This window comes from Microtus oregoni, unplaced genomic scaffold (genome assembly GCF_018167655.1).
Source record: "Microtus oregoni isolate MIOR12 unplaced genomic scaffold, Mior012 000074F_ref0000038, whole genome shotgun sequence".
NCBI classification, from domain to species: Eukaryota; Metazoa; Chordata; class Mammalia; order Rodentia; family Cricetidae; genus Microtus; species Microtus oregoni.
The window spans coordinates 1,712,806-1,723,657 of NW_024544004.1; the positions used below are offsets into that span (position 1 = coordinate 1,712,806).

Consider the following 10,852-nt stretch of genomic DNA (forward strand, 5'->3'; position numbering starts at 1 on the left):
TGCCAAGCCTGGCCCAGATGTTTTGTATCAGTCTTCCCTCATGGCATCTTTGCTTCAGCTGGCTAGCCTTCTGAGTCTGCTCTAGCTGAGGTTTTTCTAAACACCATACATCCAAGACCAAAGGCATATCTTAGTCCTTAGAATTTTATCCCACCTTGGCAAGCTCTGGCTGGCTGGTAACCGTAGCTGTAAAAATCGCTTTTAAAGAATTGTGCGTAATGATCAGATTACCATTTGCCCTTTGAAGTCTGTCTCACATTGGCGCTTTGGATCTCACTCAACAAACCTCAGATTCATTTTGTGTTCAACTGCTGGACTGTGTGACGAAGTGGGCTATTAAATTCTTGCTTTGAGGCTAGGTTAGTGGAAAGGAGAGGGCTTATTCCCATTCGTACGTCTTTGGAGAAAGATACTTCTATCAGGCAGCCCTTTCTTCCTTACCCAGCAATTATCTCTCTACTGAGTACTTAACTAGTGAGGCATGATGGCACAAAGCAGGGTGTCTAAAATACTAATGTGCACAGGAATTCCCAGAGCATTTCCTTTGATGAGACGGATTCTGCACTTTTAATGAGTTTCCACATGATGTTGGCCTGCGAGGTCCTTAAAGTTGATTTACTATGACAGAAACACAGTTATTCTTTTCAAGTGAGCTTTTCTAGGTTTCAGACACAATAGCTTCTCAACTCATGGTCTTCTTCTTTTTGTCTGTCTGCCCGTCTCAGGAAAATTCTCAAATTTCTCTTTGACTAAATCAGTTTAGATCAAGTAAATAGCATCTGAGGCACTTCGGATCGATGAGCCCATTGCTCGCCTTTAATGACTTATAGTAGGTAGTGGAAATTGGATGGGCATTTTTAGCAGCTGCCTTTTCTCTTTAAAATGTCAGCACATTAGCTGTGGTTTATTTACTTGATTTGAAATGACCAGCACTGCTCAGGAAACACTCTATGAGCTACTTGGAGATAATTAATCTCATTGAATTAGTGATTGGTTTGTAAAAGGTTTCATAATGCCCGGACATTCTCAAGGTCGTTCATCATTGGTTTTATCAACTTCTCATTGTTATTTGTCTCTGTTTCGTTGAGTTCATGTCTTTCTGGTTCCAAAAATTCCCTGACACACATCAAAATTGCAAGTAGCAACATGGAAGCACCATGGTTTTGAAAGATTGTTTCACCATCTTTGAGAAGCAAACTGGTGAAGAGAGACTGGGAGTGGGGCATCAGCAGGCAGAAAGCTAGCTAACATCAGGCTAGAATCATCCCCTTTTTATTGGAGAGCTGCTCACCAATCTAGAGGACTGGTCATAGCAGAACACCCTCTATGTAACACAACAGGGGGCCTTTGTCGGATCTTCTTGCTACTTGATAATGTGGGGTTTTAGAGAGAGGAGATCAAGAGACCCGTCCTGAACTCTCTCTCTCTTGCACATGCGTGTGTGTGTGTGTGTGTGTGTGTGTGTGTGTGTGTGCAGATGCATGCATGCGAGCGCATGCATGTGTGCTCACACCATGTGCTTGCTATCAAGGGAGAACATATGTGCGTTTGTGTATGGAGATCAGAGGACAACTTCACATGCCATCTACTTTGATTTTTGTGATGGAGTCTCTTGTTGTCTTGCAACTTGCTGATTAGACTAGGCCGGCTGGTCCCTGAAACCCTGGGATCCCCCGTCTTTGCTTCCCCAGCCCTGGGTTTACATGCATTCCACCATGCCCAGCTTTTGAACATGGTTCCAGTTCTCATGCTTACATGGCAAGCACTTTACCAACCCAGCCACTGCCCCAGACCTTGAATGTCTCTTGGGTTGAGTGCACTTGCCAGGATTTTTTTCAGAGTCAGTCCCCACAATAGAACTAATGCAATTTCCCAATGTCTGCCTATGCTGCTCGAGTGTCAGTCAGTGTGCCTTGACAGTGCTAAGGTCTTAGCTCTTTCTCTGTCACTCTATTAAGTTAGGAAAATGTATAGATGACTATGGGTTGTAATTTCATGGCTGACAATTTCTATTATTTTTATGAGAAAGAAGTTACTACCTTATGGAGTTTGAGTGTTCAACCTTTTCAGTGACCACATTGAACCTCAGTCTTTACTATGGTGGCATTACAGGCTAAGCCTCTGAAGAAATGACAAAGTCAAGAGCATGTTAACTTCCTTAATGGATTCATTCCCTAGAACAGAGGTTTTGAAGAATTTGAGTGTTTTGATTTTGTGTCCTTTTCCCGTGTAAGAGCATATTTGTCCTCTTTGGAGGATGCAGCAACAAGCGGCCATCTTGGAAGCACAGAAAGACCAGGCCCATATTAGACCCCAAACTTTCTGGCATGCATCATGATCTTGGATTCTTAGTCTCAAGAACCGTGAAAAAACATATCCACTATTTATAAATAACTCAATATGGATTCTTGTTAGAGTAGCACAAATGGATCAAGGCCACACATTTTAGCCGTGTTGCCCTGGACTGAGAAGTCCCAGGCACTACTCTATGTCTGGAACAGCTTCATTACTAGCTATTTGATCTTAAGGCAACTTCCATCACTTTCCCTCAGTATCCTCATCTGAAAAAAAAGTGTGTGTGAATTTTGTGTGTGTGTGCACGTGTGTGTGTGTCTGTGTTTGTAAAGAGAAAGAGAGAATGGGTATGCATGCAGTTGGGAGGTGGGAAGTATCTGGAAGGAGTTAGGGAAAGGGCAAAGAATGATCAGAATATATTGCATGAATTTTTTTTAAAAAAAATACTACTGACAGCACAAAAGCAAACAAGAAATGGGATAATAAATGCTATCTCCTCTATAGCGAATACCTTACATGGCATACAGGAAGTGGTAAAGAAAATCTTTCATTATTTTAATACCACTCACAAGTAACGGCTAAATGTTCAGTGTGGGCCACTTCAATGCAATCTCCTGCTGGAGTAGCTAATTTCAATTGTCAGCTGGATTTAGAATCACTTAGGAGATACACTCCTGAGCTTGTCTGTGAGGGTGTCTCCAGAGAGCCTTCACTGAGGAGGAAAGACCCACCCCAACTGTGGGTGCTACCGTCCCATGGGCTAGGGTGATAAGTGGTATTCACCTCCCTCTGCTTCCTAACTGTCACTACTGCTCCAGCTCCTGCACCACCATGGACCATGCCCTCAAGCTGTGAGCCACACCCCTCATCCTGTCAAGTCACTTTTGTCACACGTTTGTCACAGCAATGACAAAAGGAGCTATTATACCTACTACCAGGGTTTGCCTACGCCATTCAAAACAGCTGGTCAATTACCTGCATTTAGTCAAAGACATGGTTTGGTGTAGTGACAAGGAGGCCACATGTGCCCGTGATACCAGAGGACTGCAGATGGAATTGCCCCGCCTACCCTCCTATTGACGTTCTGGTGAGAGCATCCACAAGGAAGACACTTCGAAAATTGTATCCCAATACCCTGAACTGGAACAAAAAAGAATATATAAGGATATGAAAGAATCATAATTCCTGAAACATGAATACACTACAATCCTGGCTTTTATGCAGTTTGGGTTTTCTAAAAAACCGTATATCATATTCAAGCATGTATCAGCCCCGCTGCTCTGAATTAGTGCACTAACACTCCAGAGATGATAGAGGATAAATTCTGCCCTAAAGACTTGCAAGTCCATATTGGTGGATCAAATAGCCACAATTCACTAGGAAGACAGAGGGGTCCCAGTACCGACTTGGAGTCATGGGGGTTCGACCAACATGACATGTCAACTGATCCATCTCTATTTGCAAATAAGCTTTTGGTCCTAAAGAACTCTGCTTGGATTCGACAATAGCCGAGGAAGTGTGCAAGCGTTCATGCATGTGAACAAGTATACAGATTTGCTCTCTAGTCAAGTCTAAACCAAATATATTTCCTTTTCTTATTTATTCTTTCAGCAAGTAATGAGAACATATTATGCATACCAGGGATTAAGCCCTGTTTACGAGTCAAAATTGTCATTACTCAAGCTGGAGTCCTTCAGGCAGTAACTACCCTTCATGAAAGTGAATTATATCAAGGTTTTAAAAAAAATCATTCTACAATTAGAGAAAATATCCACGTCAGGCAATTTTAAATGGCTGCTTTAGTTTTACAAACACATTGAGAGACGGGTGGAGAAATGCAAAACTTAAGTATGCACCAGGGATTTTTGTATTGGTTTTCTACATTTCTCCCAGCTTTCAAAGCCACCCTTCCATTTAATACATTTTCTTGCAAGAGATAATGCTCTTTATTATTCTGTACACATAAATGTATGAGAATGAACTTCCAAGGTGCATGGCTCTTAGAAATGGTTTTCTGTATCTTTCCCAGGAGAAGTAGAATTTGACACCTGTCGTAGACATTACTTCAGTGGCACTCATGTTGTTATTACAGTATTAAGAGCTACCAAAAAAAATTAAATCAAAATACAATTAGATTTTCACACACTCAAATGCTGCCATTAGAATCTGTTTGTGAACTAGGCAGTAGTGGCATGTGCCTTTAATTCCAGCACTCGGGAGGCAGAAGCAGGCAGATCTCTGAGTTTGAGGCCAGTCTGGTCTACAGAACAAGTTGTGCTACACTGAGAAACCTTGTCTCAAAAATATCTGTTTGTGAACCAAGAAATAAATGTTGGCTTCAACCCCAGGGCTTTCCCGTGAGCTCCCTGGAAACTGCTGGAAGATGAGGTAAGGGAAATAGTTCAGAAAACTTTGAAATTGAAACAAATGACATTTCAGCCCTGTTAGTAAGGGGAGAACTTGCTATTTTTGCAAACAAACCTGCTTTTCCCTTGAAATCATTTTGGAGATAATATTATTTTTTCTTGCTACTTAAAGAAATTTACTTGTCATTAAAAAAAAAAAGAACGAGAACATTCTAAGTCTCAGCCCCCAAATGCCCCAATGTATAGACGGGGTCATTACCTTCCCTGCTGTCCCTCATACTGCCTTCAACTGTCACAGTGTCGAAAATTCCCTTTGTGAACTTTTTTCTAGACTTTTCCCTCACTGAGCAACAGTTGCCACCATTTAAAAATAGCCCAAACTTGTTAATAGGATAAAGAGTGAGACAATGGCCAGGATTTTTTTTAAATTGTCCTGGTTATGTTCCTAATTCGAGAAACAGATGTCTCCACACCTTTCTACATCGGCGTGTTTAGTTATTTAAGTCAGAAGTTTTCAACTTCTTCCATAATTGAACACAGGATAGCATGGATCTTAACTGTAATTAACAGGAAATGAAACACGGTGGGCAAAGGAGGAGGCCATCTCCTTATTGGCTCCTGGTGGTTGGTTCCTATCTCTATTTCAAGGGTCAAAAACCATCCTTAAAAAAAAAATCCTCATACAGAGACCACTTATTGAAGACAGAGCACTTTTTATTATCCCCTGCACCTAAAAATATCAAAATGCCCTAAAGCACTAAATTAAAAAGGAAAAATAATTCTAATTTAGATGGTTAATCTACCTTCATTCTGGACAGTTCACGCACCTAAAAACACCATAAAAATGTCATTTATCAAGTCAGTAATGGTGGCACATGCTTGTGCTTCCAGCACTAAAGAGAGAGAAGCAGGAGGATCAAGAGCTAAAAAAAAGTTCAATCTTGGCAATATAGTGAGTTTGAGATCAACCTAGACCACATGAGACCCAGTCTCCAAAGGCTAGGCAGCCAACCAACCAACCAACCAAACAAGTCCAGGTCACTTATCAAATCTCTACATCAGGAAAAAGAAAACGTACCAAATTTACTAAAAATTTCAATGTTGTAGTACCTGGGTTGCATATTTTAACTATTTTATTTTTTAACAGTTCGTCAGTAATAGTAAGAAGAATAGGCTTTTGCTTGTATTTATCAGTGAGTGATATTTCATAATCTTCCATCATGGAAGCTTCACATTTTCCATAACTAAAATTTAAAAGCAAAGATGTATAGAATGTCTGTCTGTGTTTGATGTTGTACAAAAATCTCGATGTGAGTAAAAAGTGGAGCTTCTAAGGTATCTAACATATCAAAGTGGATACTGGCTGCCAGGTTCTCCTTACATCCCTCAGTCCCTACCTGTTACTGGGTCCTCCTGGCTGGCACACCCCACCCTCTAACCTGAACTCTCCAGCTCAGGGACTGGGCTGCCCTTCCGTATATACTACAACCATTCTTGGTTACTTACTTTTTCTGTGTCTTTGGATCTCCTAGCTGTTGCACTTGGTTCCTCTCTCTCCCCCATCTCCCATTCCTTCCTCCTCTTCCCACAAGGCCCAGCTCAGCCTAATCAGAACCACTCAGGACTCTCTGTGATGTCTCTGCCTCTGGCTATACTCTCCCATATATCTACGATAAACTTTTTCCTCCACTATAAAAAAAAAATGAGTTTCTTAGATCCTAGAGATTCTGACTCACTAAGTCTGAAATCTGCCCAGGAATCTGCATTTTCTTGTCCTAGGTCATTCTGGTGTGGGTGGCGCTAAAGACCATTTCTGGAGAAGTGGCTCTAGAGTTTGATGAGATATGTAACCGTGTGATCGAACTACTGTCTAGTTCCTCTCCAGTCACACCGCTGTCACTAAGTCTTCTTCAACTGAGATCAAAGGAATGACTTGATGGCTTGATAGCTTCAAATGCATTCAAAATTATCCTCGGTTGTGACAGTTGTTGTTCAAATCCTTTCATCTGTTCGTGAAAACCTGCCTTCAGTTAATGACTGTGCAAGGCCGTGTTTCCTTTGACAAGAAAATTCTTTTTAGATAGTGTGGGGCTACCTATTCATCCAGCTTTGAAATCCAAAGTAAACTGCACGAACATGCCTGCCATCTTGGGACTTTGAAGGAAGACACACACAGGAGGATCCTTGGGACCCACTAGGCTGCCAGGCTAGCCAGCTGGTGAGTTCCAGGGATACCCTGTCTCAAAATATTCAAGTGGAGAAATGATTAAAGAAGACAAATGATGGTAACCTCTGATCTCTCTGCACATGCTCACACACACCTGCACCCCCTACACACTAACATGCACACAAATCGGTATGCACACAGAGAGAGAATTCAAAGGCTTCAAGCCTACCATCATTATAGATCAGAATAATGATGAAATCATTTGGGATGAATAGTCAGGCACATTATGTATACATTACTAAGAGTTGCTGGAGTGACAAAGGGAAGGGTTGGACGTAGATAAATATCGAGCTGTTTGGGCAATCATTGTATACTATAGTCTGTTTTGATGAACACCACTACCCATTGCTGCTGCTTATCTTGCAAAATAAGTTTAGATGTGTGTGTACAGGCAAGATTTGAGACACCTTCTAGTGAATTATCGACTGCCTTTGAGTAGTTTGTTTCTTTCATCACCAGCACTTTGAAACTCGAAGAAGAAAGGAGCGTGCTGTGCCAGAGAATGCTTTTGCTTCCAGGGCATGAGCACTGGACCATCTCTACAAAGGAGGCTGGACCATCTCTACAAAGGAGGCTGGACTATCTCTACAAAGGAGGCTGGGCCAACTCTCATAAATGAGGTACAGGGAAGAACTACTATGGGATCTCTTTCCTTCCTTCTTTCTTCCCCCTCCTCTCTTCTTTGTTAGGGTCTCACAGAAAAGAAGGGAAGTGTGGCATAATGTATTACATGCTAATAATTGTTCCTTGAGTTCTTACAGCCATGCCATTAGTGGATAAATTATGCTTCTCTGTCATACTGGATTTGAGGATAGCCACATAAATTCAGAGCCGAGATTCTACAATGAAAATGTCTGTCAAACCCTTCTATATTCTTGTCATCTAATATGAGAAGAACATGCCTTGGTAGCTGCTGATTCTAACGTGAGACAGAAGTCCCACATGCCTCAATATGATGTGAACAAAATCTATGGCAGAGAAGTCATAGACAATTCATCAATTTACAAGTAATAAAATTAATACTTGGGAAAGCCACTAAGATTTAGGGGATTTCTTGTTATGCAGCAGCTTCATAACATTAGCTGACGAATACATGAAGGTAGCTGCTCCTTACTCAGGGCTCACTTCTTGCCAATATCATTTATACTAGCTCCTTTATGCTACAATATTTCCTTCTGTAAAGGATCTTAATATTGTCATTTTTTTCATGAAGCATAATCTCTGAGAGGGTAAAAACCAGAGCTAGTAAGTGGCTGAGCCAAAAATTCAAATTTATAGATGTTCGTGTTCACATATGGCAATAATTCCATGGCTTTTGCCTAACTTCCTGCCCTTTACATTCAAGATTACAGCAGCAGCAACCATATAAAAACAACCTCACTATTTTCTAGAGGCATTTACAGTCCAGCTACTCATTGGGGCACTTAGTTCTATTTAGTTCTACTCTAGATTGAGTCATAGCCTGCCCATGAGATTTGTGATGGTAAAGTCATCATTTTGGAAAGTATTGTACTTTAGAAACCACAGAAAACCTTAAAATAGTCTGTAATGGTTTGTGGTTATAGGTAGAAGAGAAAAGGTACCAGATAAACAGAAGTTGAGTCGGCGCTGTAAGGCTCTTCGCTGAGATGACTGACAGAGGGGTTGCCCAGAGACTGAATAGGGAACTAAACTTCTCCATCTGTGAAGAAGATTTTGAGAATGGAGGTCAGATGACAGCACAAGGCACCGTAAAGGTCCAGAGCCCAGCGTCTGAGAGGGATGAGGATGAGGAGATGGAGGAGGATCCCAAGTCTCCCCCCAGAGATGAGCGTTATCCTTCTCAGAACAGAGACATAGAAAGTCCAGGTCCCATCCTTTGGATTCCAGTTTCAGCCCTTCCCATATGTCCAGAGACGCCAAGACCATCCAGGAAGAGCAAGCTGCCAGTCGCTGACAACCTCTCCCTACCCAAAACTTCACTGAATCCGCCTGAGATGATTTCAAAAGAAAAACTCTCTGCCCAAAACTCTAAACGTCTGAGACTCACACCTTCTCCCTTCATGGATGAGAAGGCCTCTTTGTCTCTGGTTAATATCAACCCATTCACTCCAGAGTCCTATAGAAAATTGGTCCTTCAATCAAATGACAAGAGGAAAACCAGAGGCTACCATGAAGAAACTGGAGAAGGGGAAAACAAATCAGAACTGTGGCTGCCTACTAAGAGAAGTATTCTACGAGAAACTAATATGGCTTCCCGCTATGAAAAGGAATTTTTGGAGGTAGAAAAAATTGGGGTTGGGGAATTTGGTACAGTCTACAAGTGCATTAAGAGGCTGGATGGATGTCTTTATGCAATAAAGCGTTCTTCAAACCATTCTCAGGATTATCAAATGGTTTGGATTTGCAGGAAGTTTATGCTCTTGCAGTGCTTGGCCATCACCCCCATGTGGTACGCTACTATTCTTCATGGACAGAAGACGGTCACTTGGTCATTCAGAATGAATACTGTAACGGTGGGAGCTTGCAAACTGTGATAACCGAAAATGCCAAATCTGGTAGCCACTTTCACAAGGCCAAACTCAAAGACCTCCTTCTACAAGTTTCCTTGGGACTTAAGTATGTCCACAGTTTTGGCATGGTGCACCTGGACATCAAACCCAGTAACATCTTTATTTGTAATAAGATGCAGAGTGACTCTCCCGTAGGTCCAGAAGAGGCTGAAAATGAGGCTGACTGGTTTCTCTCTTCCAGTGTGATATATAAAATTGGTGACCTGGGCCACGTGACATCAATCAGCAAACCGAAAGTGGAAGAAGGAGATATTCGATTCCTTGCTAAGGAGATCTTGCAAGAGAATTATCAACACCTTCCCCAAGGAGACATATTTGCCTTGGGGTTAACAATTGCAATGGCTGCAGGAGCAGAGTCACTACCCAGTAACGGTGATGTGTGGCATCATATCCGCAAGGGGAACTTTCCAGACATTGTCCAGGAGCTCTCAGATGACTTTTATGGTCTACTCAAGAACATGATCCACCCTGATCCAGAGCAGAGACCTTCTGCAGCAGCTCTGGCCAGAAGTCAAATTCTCCGTCCCTTCCCGGAAAAGACAGATGAACTCCAGAAGCAACTGAACTTGGAGAAGTCCAAGGTAGCCATACTAGAAAGGGAACTGAAAAAAGCTCAGCAAACCCAGAGAGCTCAGAGAGACATCTGCAATGGTGGGTCTCAGAGAGACAGCCCTCATGGTGATCCTGTGATCTCTGGGGCCCACGAAGACTCAAGAAGCACAGGACACCTGATGAGAGGAGTGAGTGAGGAGTCCTCAAGATTCACTGGTGGAGAACCATAACCACCCACTTCTCACCAGCCAGCCTTTAGCCACAAGCCTTCAGAAAACATACTGGAAGTAAGAATGAACCAGCTTGGATGCACAAAGACTTCAAAGGCTATCTGGTGGAGCATCCATAGGCAAGGCCACAAACTTCTAGGGTTTCTTAGCAATGATCTACATCTTCCCTACTGTTGTATTTCTAGTGCCATTTACTCAGGACTTCCAGTGAAGAATGAGAAACATACCCCACAATTGGAGTAGGAACAGAAACACACTATTTTAGCCTATCAGTCAAAACGCTGCCATAACTTATTCTTTGCTGCGGATCCAGGGAACTTTCTGTGTACATAGAAAGGAATAAAATACGGCTTTAAGTACCGGCTCACAAGAGAAGGCTGCCTATGCTTCAGCAGTGCTTCCCAGGTTGCATCTACTCCAACTGCCAGACCCTTTGATCAAGGAGTTTGCCTAATATATTTTCTGGATGGAAGCAGTCTCTTATCTGATTTTGTATCAGTCAATAAATGCTAACATTATATGAAACAATTAGAAGTAAGACTATAAAGTGGACATTTCTGAGCTGCTTACTAACTTCTGAAACAAAATCAGCAGAGGTCTAGGAAAGTTGGATGTTCTTGCTCGCCATGT

The 10,852-nt window shown here is 42.1% G+C and overlaps 1 protein-coding gene across 1 annotated transcript; it reads left to right on the forward strand.

The window, feature by feature from the left end:
• Positions 1 to 8,516: 8,516 nt before the first annotated feature.
• On the forward strand, positions 8,517 to 10,222 carry LOC121441309 (wee1-like protein kinase 2). The gene is given in 2 exon segments (XM_041642445.1): positions 8,517 to 9,234; positions 9,237 to 10,222. Coding segments are annotated over 2 exon segments (1,704 nt in total).
• The last annotated feature ends 630 nt before the right edge of the window (positions 10,223 to 10,852 follow it).